Below are 21113 nucleotides of genomic sequence, written 5' to 3'. Positions count from 1 at the left end.
AAATTTCTTTGGGGGCTTGTGCCATTTCAGGTCCCCTTCGAGGGCATGCCACTGTACCACCACCCGAGATCTACCACAGAATGTACCACACACTTACCATCCACTGCGGAGTTGATGCTGCCCAGTCGCTCTATGCTGTTCTCAGTCAGCTCCTCCAGCAAGAGAGTTTGGGTCGAGAGCTTGCGCAGGTGAGTCCTGTGCTGCCATGGGTTTCCTCCTGAGGTCAACAGCTACAACCACACATACAAGAAACATCAGTGTTTTATGTCAACGAACATGAAACATTTGTGCTTAACATGTATACAAAGCCCAATAACAGTGTTGTGACTATAGACATGCAGTGTTTACTTTGGTTACTAGTCAAAGAGAAAAGTTGTAGAGTATGAGGGCATGAAAAATACAAATAGGAACTGAAGCATGTTAAAGCTGTGATGATAGTAGAACTCTGTGGATTGGTCCAGATAAGTTTATGTGTGACTGCAAGCACCTGAATGAGGTGGTTGCAGTATTGGAGGTGAATAACGATGGCCACATCCAGGTTCTCGTTGCCTGTGGTCAGTGGCAGAGGGCTGCCAGCCACACTGTTACCCACTCCTGTGTCCTCTGTCAGGGCTTCACTCAGGTGACCTCGGGCCTCTGGGTGCTGTCCTGACCTGTTAAACACACATGACATATATTCTCACCACAAGAGGGCAGTACAGCATGGTCTATAACACACAGAGTAGTTACACAGGAAAGCAGGCATACATTATGCTATGGAACTGTTCAGTGTCTGTACTGTAATATATTAGAATAAAATACACAGTTCTACAGTTCACTTCTTTAGGAGTTGATTAAGCAGTGTTTCTAAGTGTAGCGTTAGAAGCACCTGAGTAAAGGATACTAAACCTATCTGTGAATACAAAAAATATAGAAACATTTTTAAAAACCTAAGTTTTCTCACTGTTACTTTCCAATTTTTTGGCCCAAAGGTGATTTAAACACCTGAAAGGTGCTTAAAAAAGTGCTGTTGAGTGATGACTAGGGCTGGGTATTGAAATTCAACACTTTACCAGATAAATTATTTCAATACTAAACAGTATTTTGTGTCATTCAAATACAAACTAGCTTAGGTGAAATTTTTGTGAGCCAACACGCATGATTATTCCAAAATCTAGACTACTGACTGGCTGCTTAAATGACCCAATTCAAGTAGCTTACAGTCATTCTAGGTTTGAAACCCATCCACTTTTGGTTTGTTATTTAAAACAGGGTATTGAAAAAAAAAGTATCACTAAGAAATATGTTTCAAAGTCAAACTATCATTATTCGTATCGGTGTCTGAAAAGGTTCTAACAACACCCAGGCCTAGTGCAGATATCACAACAATAGGATACAATGTGTGGGGTGTGGCATTATTCCAAAAACTGTACTGCCACATATACTGTCACAAATATGTCATGATTACCACAAATATTTTCATAGTTTTCAAAATAACGCTGGTAAATGTTTAATAGGCTCTTTTGTATTAAAAACTAAAAATTAAATGCATTCAAAAGGCAGGATAAGTCACGAGGTAGAGGCACTTTATAAGGCTGAAGACACATAGTTCAGATAACATTTTTTTTATAGTTAAATGCTTTCGCAGTCCATAGCCCCCAGGCAAACACTTTCACAGCACCAACACAGAGATCCATAACTGTGGTAGGCTGGAGAAGAGTTACAGCAGGCTTTTCATTTCAGTCACCTGTAGCCACTCTGTTAAACAAACTCCAACACAATAAGACCCACCCTCCTCATATTGCTGCAATATTACACTGAAGAACCAATATGAAAGATAATAAAGACAACATCAATATTCTGATGAACCAGTTTTGTCTCTACTGTTTTTGTGGGAAGGCAGGTGTTAATTAGAGGCAGGTGTCAAATTGAAAAGTGATAGAAAGGTTTTCTGCAATCTCAGCTGTTCAGCAGAGGGCTTACCCGATCCTCTCTGTCTCCATGTCAAAGAACACAGAACGCGGGACTGCAGCAGGATCGTCCCCAGTGTCGTCATCATCAAAATCAGAGGTGTTGAGGAAGTCAAAGCTCTCCAGGGCACTCTCCACGGTCAGGCTGAGACTGGACGAGCGGCTCCTGTGAGCAGGCCCCCGACACTGAGGAGACACAAAAGCATTTAAAGCCTGCCAGCACAGCTCAATAGAAACCTTGCAAGGTGTACACTAGCGGCTCACAGGAGCAGCACCACAAGCTAAAAAAACTATTCCAGACAACACCAGCTAATTACAAGAAAATGCACTCACTACTAATTAAAATGGCTCTCATTAGTACTCATCTCTTCGGCTAATAAACCTTGGACTCCTCAAACGTTTATCTTATAGGGATAATCCTGATGAACCTTTTATGCTTGCTATAATGTTAGTTGTCCGGTACATTAAATGATGTGGCCTCATCATCAGGTCTCAGGAACTATGTTTAAAAAAATTAGCCAACACTGGCACACACTGCCACATTTACTTCTGGGTTGACTAATACACATTATCCCTGATTTATACAACAGTTCAAACCACATAATCTGGTTGAAAACCTTTTATCTATGTTGATACATCCAAGAACAGCTTTTTTTCTACTATGCCTGTTTCATTCTAAGTAACAATGTTTCCTTTACTTCAAATTACAACTTTTTGGCAGTAAAAATGGCCAATTTTCAGTGTAACAATACAACGCTTTGTACTATACAGTTCCATACAAGTCTGTCAATTACATACATACAGGTTTCAAACAATATATTAAGCAGACTGCAGCAAATACAGTCTGTGAATACTGACCCAAATGAACACTGATTATACTGCATTAAGTATAATGAGGGCAGACTATCCTTTTTCTGAAAATGTTGCCTCCCATTTACTTCAAAAATTGAGAGCAGGGAGAAAAGGCACACTCCAGTAAGCACATATAAGCTTATGTCTAACACATCAGCTTGTGGCTTGCGCATTATGAGAAAACATTGTATTTCTATAATGCTAAATGCTCTAGTAAATTGAAAATGGGAAAATTAACGTATTAACGCAGAATGTCAGGCACTCCTTTCTGCTGTATCAAAAATTGAACTGATTCAAGACACGACTGTATCAGATCAATCCAAATTATTAATTTTGTGAATTATTATCTTATGATAACATATATTTGAATCAAATGTTTGAGGCCTCTTTGCTTTACTTGTTTCTTTACTTTGCAAAACTGTTGTGTAAAAGCAATAGAAGGCTTGAAACTGCTGTGGAAGCCTCACCTTAAGCAGGTCCTCCAGTTTCATCACTTCCTGCTCGAGGTCCTGGAGCTCCCTGCAGCGCTGACTCAGGCTCTCCAACCTCAGCAGCAGACTCTGGATGGCCTCCTCCAGGCTGCTCTCCAGGAAGGCCCTGCTGCCCTCTCCAGCCCAGCTCAGGGCTCCAGCCTCAGGCAGGATTTCAGATGAGGTCAGCCTCCTAACTAGCTGTTTCGTCAGACTGCCCTCCTCTCCGTCCAGTTCCACCGGTTTTAGCTCTGAGGCCTCATCAGGTCCTCCAGGCTCCAGGAAAACCACATCCTCGGGCCCCACAGCAGAAAGCTGGCCCTCAGAGGACAGAGAGGGGGCTGTGGAGCCATAGACAGGCCCCTGGCCCTCCCAGTCTCGCTCAGAGTCTGCCTCACTGGCACTGGCTAGACTCACACTGCCGCTTTCCTCCTCTTCTTCACCTCCATCTTCCTCCACAGCCTGATCTGCTGTAGGGGGCAGCTGAGGGTCCACCTCAGGGGGTGTCACTGTGATCTCAGGGTTTGACTGGCCAGGGGCAGGGCTGGAGGTGGAAGTGTCGGAGAAGGTGAAGGAGAGACGCTTGCACTCAGCCACTCCACAACCACCGTTCTCAAAAACATCATCAGGCAGTGCTGACTGCAATGAAGAGCAGAGGAACAGAGTGAACAAAGTAGAAAGACGAGGAATAAATCATAAAATAATTGATCAATTATCAGTCAATTTCAATAAATTATTACTGGCATAAGGAAATCTCTCATCTCTGACATAGTAGCTTTATAGAGCAAGACTATGATGTCAACATATGCAAATGTTAAAACAACCTATAAAGTAGCTTTGGACGATTTCTAGTAGTTATTTTGTCACAAAATATTCAAACAATGCAAAGCTGTATGAGTGAAGCGGCCACTTTGTAAAAAATATATAATAATAATGTAATAATGTGTATCTGGAGATAAATTAAAAATGAACAGTGTGCCATGTGCATGCGCTTTATGATGTGCTGTAATGACATTAGCAATGTAATAACAGAAACAGTTTTTTTTTGTTTTTTTTTTACATGGCAAATAAGGTGAAAGCTTAAATAAATACAACCTCTGTACGACATGATCAATATAGTACGCTTGTGTTGGCAAACTTCCAGCACTTTCACTAGAGCAGGCTTATAACTCCTACAGACATTCATCCATCCATAAACAGCTAAAACAGTTACTTTCTTTTGCTTAATAAAAAGATCATTTGCAAAACAGCATGTTATATTTGCTTAGCCTCAGTGAATTTTGACTTTTTTTTTTGATTGTTTCATTTTCACTGGTTTTCATATTTTGTTTTACATTTTTATTTGTTGTTCATTTGTTATTTCACTGTGATAAAAATAGGCTTGGTGCCTACTGAAGCAGATGCAGCCCCGCTTTTCATGTTGCTCTCTCTGCAGCGTTTTGGCATGGTTTGTTATGGGGCAGCAATTTCTGTTCAGCAGGGAAGCATTTTCATTTCTTACCCAAAGGACAATTTTAATCACAGATCATTTTTATTTTATCATACCTGATTTGGACACATTAAACACAGCTACAGTACTTCAACATTTTCTTTGAAACTTCGTAAACAGGCAAAAACATTTATTAATTATGTTTTATACATATTTTTGAAAGGTTGGGGGGGGGGTGTCTCCTCCATACAATGGTTCCTTCACACTTGAAATATAATAAAGGACAGCTGGCTTTTTCAAACAGAGTAAAACAAAAATGGAATAAAACAAAAATGAAGTTGTGAGATTTCCTTATGACAACAATGATACTTTATGCTAATCACATCTCCTGTCATCACCTGACATCTAAATGATGAAATTCTGTATGCAACAAAAGATAGAAGAGAGGGTGAAACAACAGGATAGGATAAGGGGAGCAACATGGCTGATAAACAGGTGCAATTGCAAATAAAACAAAGACTGCAAACATGGAAAAGGGAAGTGGGAGCTGATACTGCAGATTTTGAAGGCAAGCAAGAACACCAGCACACTCGCACACACAGACACATCTAAAGTAGCGAGGCACACAACCTGACTCACATAGACTTCCAGACTGGACCTGGGGCGTGGCCGCAGCACAGCCAGGTCGCCAAACGAGCGACTGCGCCTGAGCTTCTCTAAAAGAGTGTCCCTGAGTGTGTGCAGGAAAGAGAGGCGGTGGCCCTGCCGAAGCTGAGGCTGCCATGTCTGTGCACCAGCAGTGGACATAAATACACAGTGGGGGAAGGGATGTTGACACAAAGGACCAGGGCAAAGTAGTTAACTTGTGGTAATAAGGCAGAGCAACAGGGACTGGTTACAAAGTACACATTCACACACATATACGTGCAGCAGGCAGCATGGTAAAAACAGGTAGCATCAGGGTGGATAAGACATCAAGGGTATATCAGGCTTGGGGTGATGGGGAAATGAGGTTTCAGGGTTTAATTCAATGGAGTCCAGCAACACCAGACTCCAATAATATACAACGATGAGCCAAAACATTATGATCTAACATGCTGTTGTTCCTCCGCATGGTGCCAAAACAAAGCTGCTGAGTCACGGACTCGACAACACCTCTGAAGGCACCCTGTGGTATCTGGCACCAAGAAAACTGGACTCATCGGACCGGGCTGCTTTCTTCCACTGCTCCAAGATCCAGTTCTGATGCTTGCGTGCCCATCACTTTCGACTGTGGACAGGAGTTAGCATAGGTGCTCTGTCTGGTCTGCAGCTTCACAGCCCCATACACAGCAGGGTGTGATGCACTGCGTGTTGTGGCACATTAAAAAAAAAAACTTGTTACAGTCGGCCTTCTGTCAGTTCGGACCAGACCGGATAGCCTTCACTGCCCTTGAGCATCGATGAGCTTTGGATGCCCAACACCATGTCTCCGGTTCACGGTTTGTCCCTCCACAGACCGCTGTCAGTGGATACTCACCACTGCTGACCGGAAGCACCCAACAAGCCTTGTCATTTCGGAGATGTTCCGATCCAGTCATCTGGCCATACTGATTTGGCTCTTATCTAAGCCACTCAGATCCTCACGCCTCCTCATTTCTCCCACTTCCAACACGTCGACTATGAGAACTGACAGTTCACTTACCGTCTAATATATCCTAGACCTCAACATGCACCGTTGTAACAAGATAATCAACGTTATTTGCTTCATTTGAGAGAGTGGTAATAATGTTTTGACTCAGTGGTGTATTTGCACTGCTGATATAATCCACTTCCAATTTTTTAATATGTATCAGCAGCACAGCTGAAAAAAATACACATTCTAACCAAGGTAGAATAATAATGCATCTAGAAGCAGACAGAATACATACACTTAGTCAGACTAAATTCTGTGTAAACAAATAAAGACTCACAAAGAAGGATGTGTCCTGGAAGGTGGGAGTCTCAGGCGTGCCCTGACTGTACACAGACACTCGTCTCTGCAGGGCTGTGGCTTTGCTCACATTACCAGAGGACAGGGTCAGGTCCTCCACATCAAATGGACTAGAGGGGAAAAACAGACAGTTATAAAAAGGTAGAGAAAAAATCTGACTTAAATACCACTGCTACCACTGTTTTTTAGCTATGTGACATACTATTGTGTTAGAAACCACATAAGAAAATCTATTTAAGATTACTTAACAACTCAATGTAGTTTGAGGTAAGTGTGTGACACTTTAATTATGCATTTTGCATGATTCTAACTGGTAAACATTAGCTTCCGTTACTGGCTCATAGTCTTGTACCCCCAGTGCAAAGAAGCAAACTCTGGACATATTTGTGTTACACAGTGACAGAAAGACTTCTGTTTTTTGAGTACATTTACAAATGATCATTCTGCCCAGCAGGGGGCAGTACACTTCATTTTATTTTAAAGGTATCTGCAAGAACTGAAGCCTCACTTTCAAAGTCTTACAAAACATGAAACAGTGCTACTTACAACCAGGTGACCTCCAGGTTCAGCTTGATGGTGCCCAGGTCATTAACATCCACAGCCACCACCTGAGGCATGGCAGTAAACAGGTCCTTCGTCTCACAGATAACACTGCCCACCAGGACATGAGTGGCAAGCCCCTTCAGCTCTGTCACCTTTGGGATAAGGTCAGTGAAGGTTGGTGTCAAAGTCAGGGATCACGTTCAGGCATGTTAATTAAACTTTAAAAATTAAAAATCTTGATTAGCCACACTAGGCATGTTGGTTAATTTGTTAGTCATACACAGTTTGCTTCTTTAGTTTTGAACTAGAGTTATGAGATACACTAACGACAATTTGCGCAGTGCAACACACTGAGCTGTTAGGTAATCTTAAACAGATTTCCTTATGTGGTTTCTAAAACTGTATGACATACTGTTACATGACCATATAAAAAGCCCTTGCACCCATCTTGAAGCCCATTTTTTCATGGATGGAAGGCTAAACCCCAACTACTACATTTAAAATCGTACACAACTTCGAATGTAAAAAGGCTGGTGATTCTTTTTAAAGTAAAAGTAGCAATAAGCAATTGTTTACTTTCTCTTTTCTAGTCAGGGTATTGCTGATGCTTCATTGGTAACGTGTCGAGAAGTAAATGTAGCACCTTAATGGAGATCAGATCTGTGATAAGAGGCACAAAGATCATCTCCTCTCCATCCCAGCTCTGCCTGGAGTTTGCCTCAATCTTCCCTTTCAGCTTCCACCGCTGCCGTCCGTACCGCATAAAAATCTGAGAGGAGGGAGGGAGAGGAAACAGATTAAAATAAAAGATGACGAGAGAAAGATGTTGAGGTTAAGAAAGCAGAGGCAGGCTCAATCAATGCTCCTTAGCAATTAAGGAGAAAAACCATTTAGCACAAGCACAGAAGAGTGGTCTGGGTTTTATATAGGCTTATAAAACCTGTTTCTCTGAGCTGGAGCAGAGCTGTGCTGCTGGATTAGAGCAGAGAGTGTTGCTAAGGGAACAGTCATTATGGATGTACTTGATGTACTTAGCAGATTCCCAGGCATTTACTATGAGGATTTTGTAATTGGGGAGGTGGGAAATGCATTTACTTGCTAGAATTACATAAATTGCTGCATGAAAGCCCATCAGCATTGAAGTTTTTTAGCATATAACACTATCAGCAGTTTATGTAACTTACTTCGTACTGATCGCCTGGACAAAGCCTTGCAAAGCCAGCCAAACCTGAGGGAGGAGAACATGGCTGTAATAAACAATTCTTTAATTACTGAAATTCTGTCAATTTTTCATTCAATGCACAATAAAGCACTTTTACCTTTCATTTTGATATGGAATTCTCCCAGGAGGTTCTCCAGCTCCCCTTCAAAAGTGCTCATGTTCTAAGAAAAAGAGAGAAAAAAAAGACAGATAAGCTACTGCTGTAGCCTATAGCACCCAGCTGCTAAAGTATATTGCTTGTAAGAGACAGTGAGAGAGTGAGAGTGAGAGTGAGAGAATGAGAGAGAGAGAGAGAGAGAGAGAGAATTTACCTCTGTATATTCTTTGTAGCGGCGGTTGACCTCGGCCAGGCTGTCTCGTGTGCCTTTAGTTGACGGTGAGGCAGTGAAGGCTTGCTTCATCTTACTGGCCCCCTCTCTCAGCCTCCTCTGAATACAGAAACCCTCGTACAACTCATCAACCTGCAAAACATACACAGGATTAGTACTGAGTACTTCAACACACACATACACAAAACAATCTCCCGAAAGGACTGCATTAATGTTGCCTTTGCTGTGCTAGCATAGAGTGCTGCATTCAGCACAGATCAACACAACACAAGTCTCAGAGTGTGCAGCATGACAAAACTACGGCAACACATGCACAAAAACAGTAAGGGTGGGGTTCTGGTATTATTGGTGTATTAAAACAAGTTATTGAAATATACACTGAAATGACTTCTCCACAGGTGCTATACTGTTAGCCATTTGGCTACACTGACATTAAAAGGCTGAAGTGGCAGAATTTTTTTTACCTTAATGTGACACAGGCCTGATTTTTTTCCGAACTGTGTGGACAAACAAATCTGATCTTTTCAAGTCAGATTTGAGCCACTTTCATTCATAGAATGGAATTTGGGATTATGTGGTCATGCCAAGTCATGACCCTTCATTTATTTAATTTTTCGTCAAAAGGACCCATAAGTACAAGTTATTTACCCACAAAACACAATTAAAGAAGATGTCACAGACGCCGCAACAATCAAATATAATATCTTTATTTCAGTGTTTAGTGTGTTCACCCTTTGTCTATATTACAGTTTCCACTTTTTTTCAGGAGACTTGCTTTCAGTTTCTCACAGAAAACTGTAAGGATATTTTAAGTTCAGTCTTAGAAGTTTGTTGCATTTTCTGCTTCTTACAATCCAAGTAATTCCAATAATACATTTTTAACTCATCAGTCCATAAAATCTTACTTTACATCTCAGATGTCCAGTTTTGGTATTTTAGTGCAAATTTTCTTTTTTTGTGCATTTCTTTTTTTTAGTTACAGCTTCTTGACAACTACACATCCTTAGCGTTGCATTGTCTTCTCACAGTAGAAGGATGGACATGAACTCCTGTGGATTTTTTTAGGTCTGAAGCAAGAGTGGAGCTTGATTTTCCTCCTCTCTCTCTCAAAGATGAGCACTTTTATTTTTTAACTCCGGTATTGAAAACTCTTCACTTATTCACACTTATTTTCCTTTCCTTATTTGACTTCCACTTTGCTTATGCAAGTGCATTATCATATACATATATATATAATCTCCTCAGAAATATCTTCTAAAAAATGAGTAACTTGTACTCAATGAGCTATTGTGACTGGACACTAAATAAATGAAGAACGGTCTCTAGACTTTTGGACAGCACCATACATTACACGATATACGATACTCGATATCAGTATAAGCCCACAATTTTCATATTGGTTCATTCCTCATCATGGGGTTTTATACTGTTATGAATTTTGAAAAAGCAACCGTTCAATCCCTATGGGACACACATGCTGAGAGTATAGTCAGACAAATGGACAGAGCCACTGCCAAGCTGATGTGACTGATGAAACATCTCAGCCCCAGAGTCTTTATTACAGAAATACATACTTGGAACATTCTCAAAGAAGCATCAGCAGAGAGAAAGAGAAAGGGAGACGGAGGATGGAAGAAGATGAGGGAGGAAACGAGTAGGAAGAAAAACAGATTGTCAGCGGAATGAGTGCGTAAGATGGGATGAGAGATGACAGAAAAAGGGATGAGAGAGAAAAGGGAATGGGAAATAGACACTGAAGAAGAGAGAGAGCGCAAATAACAAGGCAGCTTTTCCAGCGGCCGAGACAGTGCAGCAGAGCCGTCTCAAACAGCAGATGGCATTTAGCACTCCCTGAGTGACAACACAGCCCTCTGTGTGTGTACAAGTGTATGAGTGTGTGTGTGTGTGTGTGTGTGTGTGTGTATGTGTGTGTGTGTGTGTGTGTGTGTGTGTGTGTGTGTGTGTAGCCATCACATCCTAATCACCCCCCAGGAGAGCTGAAGCAATGGGAGACATAGCCATGGTTATGAGCTCATGTGACTCCGCTGAGAGGCTGAATAGAGACAACTGTATAAATGCACCCATGCACTTCTACAGAAAACATACACAGAACTCAAATCAAAACGAAATATTCACATATTCACAGGCAGAGATGTTAAACATTGATACATTTCTGTTTTCTGATCCAGAACAACGAAAAATGGATTAGAAAACAGGACACTAATCCAGTAGCACTGAATGCACACCCGGAGAGACTTCTCTGGAGTTCAGTTTAGGGATGCACCATGATATGAGGAATTAAATTGGTTTCAGTCAATAATTTCATCTCTATCAGCATCAGAGAGGTGCTTAGACTGAAATTTCAAACAAATATTTGATGACATTTATTGTACACCGGAAGAACTGAAGATTTAGGCAACGCTGGACTACTGTGCTAAAATATTGATGTTTTATTAATTTCATTTATTTTACTGAATTTATAAACCTAAAGAAATGAACATTATATTGCTCTGTAATGCTAATCTATAGATGCAGTCCCAATTTGTACTTTATTTTTAACGTTTACACATCAGCATGGGTAGATAAATACATTAAATATTGGATTGGATATTGACATCGACCCACAATTCCCTATCAGTGCATCCTTAGTTTAGTTGAAACCCCTGGATGGTACAAAATGTAATATTTTTCAAACATATCACAGCATCTTATGAAATTTTAGTTTGTATTAATAAAGCTAATGAACCCATGCTCCTACAGCTACTTCTAATCTATGTTAAAACAAATAAGTCAACTTTACTTGAACACTGCTACATAACACTGACATTACCAGGCCATGGTGTCATGGCAGATGTGAGCTGTTATCCACAGTATGGTTATGTCAGTGTTATGTAGAAGGGTTCAAGTAAATTTTAAAAGGCAGTTTTACAAACTGGCATATTTTGTTTTAAATGGATTTAAAATATTAGGCATTTTAAATATTAGAGAGTGCTGTTCTGATGAGAGCTGGACCCACATTCTGCTGAAGGAAAAATTTCAGGGAGCAGGGTTGGGCAGTCCAGATGAAGTATGTGTGGGTGTATCATCTGTCTGTGTGTATAAATGTGGGTATGTGTCTGGTGGTGGTCCCATCTGCTTAGTTAGAGAAAGACCCACCCAAGTCTAGATTACTCCACAAACACCCAGCCATTCTTGCTGTGGTATGTATGTGGTTGCCTTGGCTTTTCAAAATCCCCCTTTCTCTCTCGCGCCTTGTCTGTTAAAGCTGTGCGTTGGTTGGGCTAACTCAGCATTATTAGGGTTTTTTTTTTTTCCGCGATCACAGTTTGTCCTGTCTGACACAGAAAAGGAGCGTCCTCCCATCATTAAAAGAACATACTGTATTTTTCCAAAAGTCTTGTAATTAGACACGTCTTTTACAAGGACAGTTTAACACAGATTAGACAGAACATATTAACATATAACATATAAACAAATGTATAAAAATGTGCCATGACTTTTGCATAGGCTGTTTTACGTTTTTATGATTTTATGTTTAATGTTTTTTCCAGCAATATGTTACATGTAGCAAATAAACAGTAAGTGTTAATTTATTTTCACTTACAACATGTAATTTGACAAAATGTAATTTGACCAGGGGTGCACAAACTTTTGCATACAACTGTCATTGTCTGACCAATGGATAGGAGCTCCTATATCATGATTTGACTAAAGAAGGTGAAAAAATCCTTAATGTTTAAAGTAAATTATGATAAAACCTTTTAGTACAAGCAAATTCAAAGCATTTCTATTGGTCTGTTTATTTTTTTACACAGTGTAACAGGCAGCTGGCATTTTCAATTTATGTCATGATGAAAAATGATAAAAAAAAAAAGAGATAAAAGGTTTTGTCCTGACAGTGACTATATAAAGAAAACTGCATTATAGTTATTAAGCTCTATTTGAGATAATGTGGTTTCTGACACTATTATCTATAAAAAACACTGTTAGCTTAAAATGACTCTTGTGTAACATGAGTATGATACTACTGACTCAAAAACGCCTTCATATTACACAAGAGTCATCATGCCTCATCACTGGCTGTGCACATGTGCTAGAGGAAACACCAGAATAGGGTGGGGCCTGTGATTGACAGGACTATGGGCAAGTGAGCTCAGCTGCTGGTGCCTGTGTGTGAGACCAGTAAAAATCTTCACCAGCTTGTCTTGCTTTTAGGAGGCTTTGATACACACACAGCGGTACAAAACAAACAGAGTCATTACGCTGCACTGTTCCTCTGCTTTATCTGCTGACACTCTTCCAGCCTTACACTGTTCTGATTAAACATTCATCTCTACTCAAACTGCTCTTTATCTTCTGTGTTGTGCCTGGAGCGACCGTGCTTTGAGGCAGAGCTCACAGCCAATCAGAAAGCCCTGCAGCGCCAGAACTTGGAACAGTGCTGTAAGAGGCCTCAGGTCAGCTTCAGACTCTCTCTTTCTCTTTGTTTCTCTCTCTTTGTCTGTCTCTCTCTAAATAGTTTTTATGCTTCATAAGAGCAGTGCTTTGCATCAATTACACTGTCCTTATCGAAACATATAGGTTTCAAAATATGCTAATTTTTCTTTGTCTGTGGATTAGTACATAGCTGAGGATTAGTATTTACCTGATTAGTTGCTGCATCACACACACACACACACACACACACCAATTGATTACACACCACCAAAAAAAACAAAAACAAACTCGAGTCACTTTAATATACCTGAGCACAATGTGAATGTCAGTGCTTTTATACATGTTTCTGAAACAAATTAGTTTTAATATTACTGAACACTGTGATGAAATGGAAATGCGAGCTGAAGCAACTGAGAGTGCTTTTTGATGGTTAGTCTCTATATCTCTATATCTCTATATAACTCACACCTTGCCTCAGAGTCATGAGGATGTGATATGAGTGTGTTTGTTATGAAACACAAAAAAATGAGACAGCTGGGGAACACGGCCCACACCCAATAAATTTGCATACACATACAAAACACACACACACACACGCACACACAGGCACACTTTCCACTGAGACAGTTTTTGATGTTGGGCTTGTGTCCTTTTTAGTTCACAGCATGGGCCCAGGCACTACTAGACCAGCCCATGTGTGCAAGTAAGCATCTGTTTGGCAACACTTTAGCTTAGCTTGTGTGTGTGCGCAAATGTGCATTGTGGGGGGTCAGATTTGGCCAACCAAGTTAAATATCCAACCCAAATGAAGTGGCTGGACCACATACACAATAGTATCTTGACAAAACAACAGAGATAATATAATAAAAGTGAGACCGCACTGATCGTCAATTTTATGGCCAATTCTAATATCTTTATCGCCAAACTGTTCAATGGCCAAGTTTTTTTTGGCCAACGTTCATTAGCCTTTTGTTTAACCTGAAGCTCAGACTGTGGGGGCTAAAAGAAGATATGAAGCACACTAGCACATTTACAGTACTTTTAATTAGCCAAACCTGCAATATTAACATTATTTACTCCTCAATGAGACAAACTGGCATTTTAAATTTATAAATGAAAAATCAGATGCCTGAAAAAAACCTGAATTAAATAAAGTGCTACATCAGTGCATACAGTTTGACATCTGGTTCTTCAATATGCAAGTGTATAATGTTAGACAGAGGCTCATTTGCATATAAAAACTGAATGTACTATTCAGTTTTTTTTTAATTTCATGACTATTGGAACACATTAAAATTTCCCTAATTCATACATATCTTATTACCTATATTTGTGGAATAACAAACTACTAAACAGAATATTAAGTCTAAAAAAAAGAGGAGAAAATCCTTTTAAGTTATGGGTGCATTATCAGCTGTGCTTATAGGATTTAGGACCACTTCTCCACATCATCCCATTGATACTAGCCCGATTAAACCAAAATTAAGACCTTCCGTTCACCCACATTGAGGGTACTGGTTCTGAGTGACATTGAAAGATCAAAGAACATGGAGGAGTGTGGGAGAGAGAGAAGACTAAGCCAAATAAACAGACTGGTGCTTTGAACCTCAGGATCACCAAGAGGACATCACTGCTATTTTAGGCTAATCTTATAGTGAACCTGAGAGTAAACTGGATTTTACAGGTGTATGTAATGCAATAGATGAGGCAAACTGAGCTCAAGGGCTAAAGTCATATTGCCCAGGAGCTATCTTACAATATCCCACCTCTAATAAGTCCCTCGCTCTCTAAAGCTCACTAGGTTTTGTCACCTACTCCTTCCTCTGGTGCCATTCTCACTTCACGGTTCTGATGGGTGCTCAAATCATCTCCCTCGCAGAGGGTCCCCAGGAGCGATGGGCTTGTTTCTGAGAAACAGTTCCTCTAGGAAAAGTGCAGGGTTATTTTTAACCCTCCTCAGAGGAACACATCACAGCTTTGAGAAGAGATAAAAGGAAAAGAGACTCCTCCCTTTCACCCTCATCTGTTCTTCCTCTTTTCTACCAACCTGCTCAAGACCACCTGTCGCAAGACTTCCTGTTTGCCCTGCCCTATTTCCTGTGAATGGGTGGGACACCTGTGGTTGCAGAACTGATCCAGGCACAAGTGTTTCTGTACAGAGCCTGGACATTTCTCTTATTCTGCAAGTGTGCGACATGTGAATGTACAGATGACCAAGTGCCGACTACAGCTACAGCTGCTGGGCCATTTTCGGACTAGAGCAATGTTCAATGCTCTTTTTTTGTTCCTATCACCACCACTGTGAACAACTCTAAGTTTTCTAGAATCATCCTAGCCCATCCTAGCGATTTAATTATGCATGCATTTAAAAAAGTAAGTGGTACCTTTGGGTATCAAAAAAAATTTAATCCTCATTTTGTTTACTATGTTGCTTTATTTGATACATCATCATGCAACACTAGCTATAACTATGTAATGACAAAACCCAACAAAATGACATGACCAAGTCTGAATAAGGCCCTTCAGCCAGTGCTACTATTAAAGGTCTGCTTGCGATGCCAGTCTGCTGAGCCTGTAGGAGTGTTTTGCAGTGATAGGCATCAGCTGGACACCCACATTACTCTGCCCAGTGGAAGACTCTGTGCTTTATCTGCTAAGTAGAGCAGGCTCTTACATCTAATCAAATAAGCCTATAACACTTGGGACTCTTTTTCTGTGTCGGTATCTAGCATGGTAACGCTAACGGCTGATGAGGAATCAAACCCAACAGAAGGAAGAAAAGAGGAAAAAAGTACGATGTGTTGCACTTTCTAGAGCCAGTGACACTAAGGCCAAATCCCATTTCACCCCTTGCCCCTACCACTTAGCCCTTAGCCCTCTGTTTTGCACGTTCATGTCTAGGGGTAGGGTGTCCCAATTTTTGTGGAGATAGAGGGGTAGGGTGAAGTGTTAGGGCTACGTGGCCCTACAAACAGAGATTTTTCAGAGGCACACTCCAAACGGAGCGTTACGAGAAAAAAAGAAAAACCGGCAAGATGGCTGCGCAAGCGACCAAAGAAACCCACAAATGTGAGTATTTTCTCTGTTAAAAAACTATGATAATTGATTATGATTATGACATTGCTTTATATTAGTTTAATGTCGTTTCAATGTATTGTGGTCGTTTTCTTCATAACAAGCATAAAAAAATCGCTAATAGCATGCTAATGTCTCGGTAGCTAGCTAACTTTCCCGTTCCACCTTAAAAAGCCCATCAGTGCTGACGCCTGAAGCACAAGAATGTAACTGCTGCACCATTTAAGGTGGAACGGGAAAATGTGAACCAGAAGCGGGTGAATAGCTTCAGCTTCGTATCACCAAAGAATTAGCAGTTGGGAGATAACATATAATTGTCTTAAACCCCCTCTTTGAAAGGATACGACGCCCTAAATGTATCTAAAGCCCAGCAGTGAGGTTGCTGAACTTTTCCCTTCTCTGCTATCACTGAAGACGGGCCGGGTCACCTACAGAGCAGCGCTAGTAGCCTGTTAATAAAGTAATAATATATATATATATATATATATATATATATATATATATATATATATATATATATATATATATATATTATTTGAGAGTTGTCCCATTTCTTAGGGCAAGATTTCAACCCCTACAATTAAGTTGTGCCAGGGTATATTATTCCTTCACGAGCCAAATCTTTTTATGCATAAAGCACTTAAAACAAAATGCAGATGGGAATGGGGTGTAAAAGTGTCTCTGCAGACGTTCTCTCGCTTCCGCCACTAGGACACGAGAACACACAAGCTGTCCTCCACACACACTCCCAATGTTCCACCAGAGCAGAACACATGGGACAGAACACACTGCTCTCCAATGTGGATGAGCTCACACAGTCAAAAACACACACACAAGCACGAATATACGCACTTCTACATCCTCATTAAAGCCCCCAACACAGTCGTCAAAGGTCTACCCATCACCACTCTGGAGGATTGCTTTGACCTAGATCCAGAGCCAATCACAAACAATGTAAACCGCTGCCAAGCATTTGGGTAAACAGAACAAAACAGCCCCCTGAATCACCGTAAGGGAGCTGCACAATGTTCTATGCAATCTCCAGGACCATAAACAATGCACAATCGATGATTCAGTTGTCTTTCTGAGACATGTGGACAGCCACCCAGTTCTTTCAGAGTAGCAGAGTAGAAAGGACATAGGGCTAATTTCGAGCTATGAATTGCTCTAGAATGGCTTCAAAAGCTTCCATCTTCAGGTTGCTATGACTACCTCTAGAGCAGAAGTGCTTTCAGGTTGCCAATTAGTGCTCCGCTGTGAAGCGGCCACACACCTTTGTCAGCAGGACACTGTGGAGAGGAAGGCAGCACAGCGGGGCTTGAGAGAAACTGACCAGGGGACTCCGGAAATGAGTCAGGCCAATTACCACAAACAATGATGCGCAACCGCCAATAGCACACAGTCACTGCTCAAAGTCACACAACACTTTAGGTGTCAAACGGTTCAAAACAAAGAGTCTGCACTTCCAGTTCACACAGCTGTGAAGACTACCAGGAGATCGCTTGGCCTTACTAAGAGTTTAAATGTTTTAATCTGGTGCACAGAGTCAGGTGCTTAGCCTCTGTAAAACGGTCCACAGAAACACTAAGGCCCAGCTGCTAGTGCGTGGGATAGCTTTTGGCTGATGTGCTGCTGTGTGTATTGAGTTGGCATGTGAATGATGTACACATGGCCACAAAAACAGTAGGGAAAAGGAGGGAAACGATGAAAAGATGCTTAGCCTCCATAAAATAATCCACACCAAGGCCCAGCTGCTGGTGCGTGGGACTGCACTTGGCTGATGTGCTTCTGTGTATATTGAGCTGGTGTGTGGAGGAAGTGCACATGGCCACAAAAACAGGAGGGAAAAGACAGAGATGAAAAATGTCAAACAGAGGTAGGAGGAAGATAAAAAAGGGTCAACTGGTCCTCACATACTTGTTAACACACAGACGCACCAACACACATGCATAGAACTGTTTCATTTTTCATGTACATAAAGAAGAGGAAATTCAAAGGAAAATAAGTGAAAGCTTCTAAAATTTACTGAGAAAAGGAAATAGACAAAAAAGAACAAAATCTGCAAATTAAACAGCTGGTGTTCTCAGAACCTCAGCATCTCTGAATGAGATACTTGGACCATGAGAAGCATAAAATGCAACCAAATACTAGGGCTGAACTTTACATGTGTGGAAAAATACCCCTGCAGATACCCCTTCTTTGAAAAACTAAAAGAAAGTCTCATGAAAAAAATCTAAGTAGTAATAAAGGTCAAGAGCAGACAAACTAAACACAAAAAAAAACTGACATTATATTAAGTTGTTGAGGCTTCTGTTTTGTTCAGTACAAGTTTTCTGCTTTTTCCCCTGACACTGAAACATGAATAACTTTTTTTTACTTGCTGTTCTGACTGAAAATGAATCAAATTAAAAGTAGTATGTGATTTGCACAGTACTGTATATATCATTTTAACCAGAAAGATTAAATTTGATATGATAAATCCTGACTGAGAAGAACTCTAACATGAATCAAAATGAAAATCTATAAACTACATATTTAATACATGATTTGCACTCACTCTGGGACAGTTCAAAAGGGGATAAAGATAATTAAAGAACTACATAAACAATGAAACAATCACATATTTGTGGGATAATTCTCCAGTAAAGGTGAGTGTGTGTTTTTTTTGTCTGTATGTAAAAACATGAGCACCACCTTATCCCCTGCATCCTGTTAGGCAATCAAGAGCCAATCAATGTAATATTAAAACACTGATAAACACTACTAAATACTGGACCATGGGCACAGTTCATCTGTGCTTAATAAAATATTACAAGAGTAGTCTATAACATGATTACATCATTACTTACCTTACTAATGTGAAACTCTAGCCGTCGCATATATCTCTCAATAGTCTTAATTTGCTGCAAGAACAAAACCAAAGAGAGTATAAGCAGTCACACAAGGATCAAACTGGGTCAAAGTCAAACATTTTTTCCCCAAAGGCAAACACCTGTGGCAATTCACTGTGTTGAAATAACAGGCTGCACCTGCATATCATCTCTGCAAAGCTGCTCATTTTTTGCTTCATCTTACTCTTGCATTTCTGAACTATTTACATTTTGTAATCCCTACATTTAGAGAAGTTTAGAAAAGTGTTTATGATTAACCTCCTCTTACTCACCTTGTCAAGATCGTAGAGCACTCCCTGAGGACAAACACACACACACACACACACACACACACAGATCATCAGTGCACTGTAACCTCTCCAACAGAAGCATTAACTCATGCAAAACACTGACTTTGCTCCAATAATCAGACAATGACAATTAAGTAACTCTTCATGATGACACGACATTTGTACAGCATTTCGAGCCATTAATCAAAGTCTGAACATGCTCCTGGAAGACAAGAACATTAACTCAGAGAAGGGTGGTCACGCTCTGTCTCACCAGTCTCGAGTTCCTCTTCATATCCTTCATGAGAGATGTGAGTTTGTCCAGCTCCACCTGGTGCACTTCCAGATACTCACTGATGCAGAGAGAACAGAGAGCAGAGGCAACGCTGTGAACAATGAGCCATGGCACTCAGTGAAAGGAGGTTATTTCACAAAGCAGTGCTTCAGTGAAGATGGATAATTTAAACCAAAAGTGAGGACTGTCCAAATGAGATGTCCCTTACTTCTTCTTCTTCTACTGAATACATTTTTGTTCCTTAAAAGATCCTTTCAGTTGACTAAAAGAATTTACAGCAAAGTCTGTCTACTCTGCAGCAATCTTAGCAATAGCCTTCAGGCAATTATTTCCTCATACATGACCAGGCTCCTATCGACTTGAATACAAACCTGAAATGGAGAGCCAGGTAAACACTGGATTAAAAACTTCCGATTAAAATCTGACTCCATCTCATTTGTTGTGTTTGGATGAAATTATGAGATTTTTTCATCAACATCTCAACAATGAGGGTGCCTTTTTCCAGTTTGTACTTCTAACATCAAGCCGAATGGGTCTTTTTAGCGAAGGACGAGACTTACGGACGCCATGCTGAGCCATACATGCTGCCCCATTCATATTGCAACCAGTAAACTGTCTTCTGGTCTTGTATAATGTCTCTGTTTAAGGAACCATTTTGTCAATGAGATGGGAGAGTATGAAAAAACTTAAGGAACTAAAACGTAAGGAACCTCATCATTATGTTAAGGTTCTTCAACAATTAGAGTTTTTCTGGCAACACTTTAATCTGGGGCGGCGTTCGTATGGCAACATGATGCATACGTAAGCCTTTTACAACAACTGACATGAACCTACATTAGCATTTACAGAGTCTTCCAACAAGCAACAGCTGCCATAAAAGCTGCTTTAGTCAATTTTGAAGCTTTTCTAAAAATATATAAAGTTATGTCAGTTGTCATGAAAGGCCTTATGAACAAACAGTGCCCTTTAGTGACATTTTTTTTACATTTTTGACAGTTTTTTGACCATTTTTTTTTACTTTACTTTTTTTGCCTTTTTCTTTTTTACATTTTGACTTTGATTTAAGTTAATGGTTAACTATGGGAAATCTCACTTTTTTAAACACCCTGATAATCTGTGCGACAATGACACAGATCAGTGCTCAGTTGTGGTCCTGAAGTACCGCTGCACAGCTCTAACATACCCATATTAAGCTCATAAAGGGGTCATTAATTAACAAATGAGTTAAGTAGGTGAGAGAACATGCCCAGTGTTGGGGTACTTGACCACCAGGACTAACAAAACACGGACAATGACGTTAACCATGCCCCCCTTTATTTGAAGAGCAAATACTGTATTACTGTATAGTACTGATTGGAAGACTTGAATCTGGGTTGCACT

At 40.4% G+C, this 21113-nt stretch overlaps 1 protein-coding gene across 3 annotated transcripts in view; it reads right to left on the bottom strand.

Moving 5' to 3' along the window:
* ripor2 (RHO family interacting cell polarization regulator 2) overlaps positions 1 to 21113 on the bottom strand; it is a 68090-nt gene that overhangs the window by 6624 nt on the left and 40353 nt on the right. For all 3 annotated transcript variants that reach the window (XM_036566332.1, XM_036566334.1, XM_036566333.1), the window contains exons 4-16: positions 19713 to 19791; positions 19442 to 19465; positions 19128 to 19181; positions 8749 to 8898; positions 8535 to 8598; positions 8400 to 8443; positions 7859 to 7984; positions 7219 to 7367; positions 6653 to 6782; positions 3269 to 3910; positions 1963 to 2135; positions 488 to 653; positions 98 to 230 (exon numbers count right to left, since the gene is read on the bottom strand). In XM_036566332.1, the coding sequence (XP_036422225.1) occupies positions 98 to 230; positions 488 to 653; positions 1963 to 2135; positions 3269 to 3910; positions 6653 to 6782; positions 7219 to 7367; positions 7859 to 7984; positions 8400 to 8443; positions 8535 to 8598; positions 8749 to 8898; positions 19128 to 19181; positions 19442 to 19465; positions 19713 to 19791 (1934 nt within the window). The remainder of the gene's footprint in view (positions 1 to 97; positions 231 to 487; positions 654 to 1962; positions 2136 to 3268; positions 3911 to 6652; positions 6783 to 7218; positions 7368 to 7858; positions 7985 to 8399; positions 8444 to 8534; positions 8599 to 8748; positions 8899 to 19127; positions 19182 to 19441; positions 19466 to 19712; positions 19792 to 21113) is intronic.

This window comes from Colossoma macropomum, unplaced genomic scaffold (assembly GCF_904425465.1).
Source record: "Colossoma macropomum unplaced genomic scaffold, Colossoma_macropomum, whole genome shotgun sequence".
NCBI classification, from domain to species: Eukaryota; Metazoa; Chordata; class Actinopteri; order Characiformes; family Serrasalmidae; genus Colossoma; species Colossoma macropomum.
The sequence above is the reverse complement of the archived record's forward strand: the minus strand, read 5'-3'. Positions and strand labels throughout refer to the sequence as shown.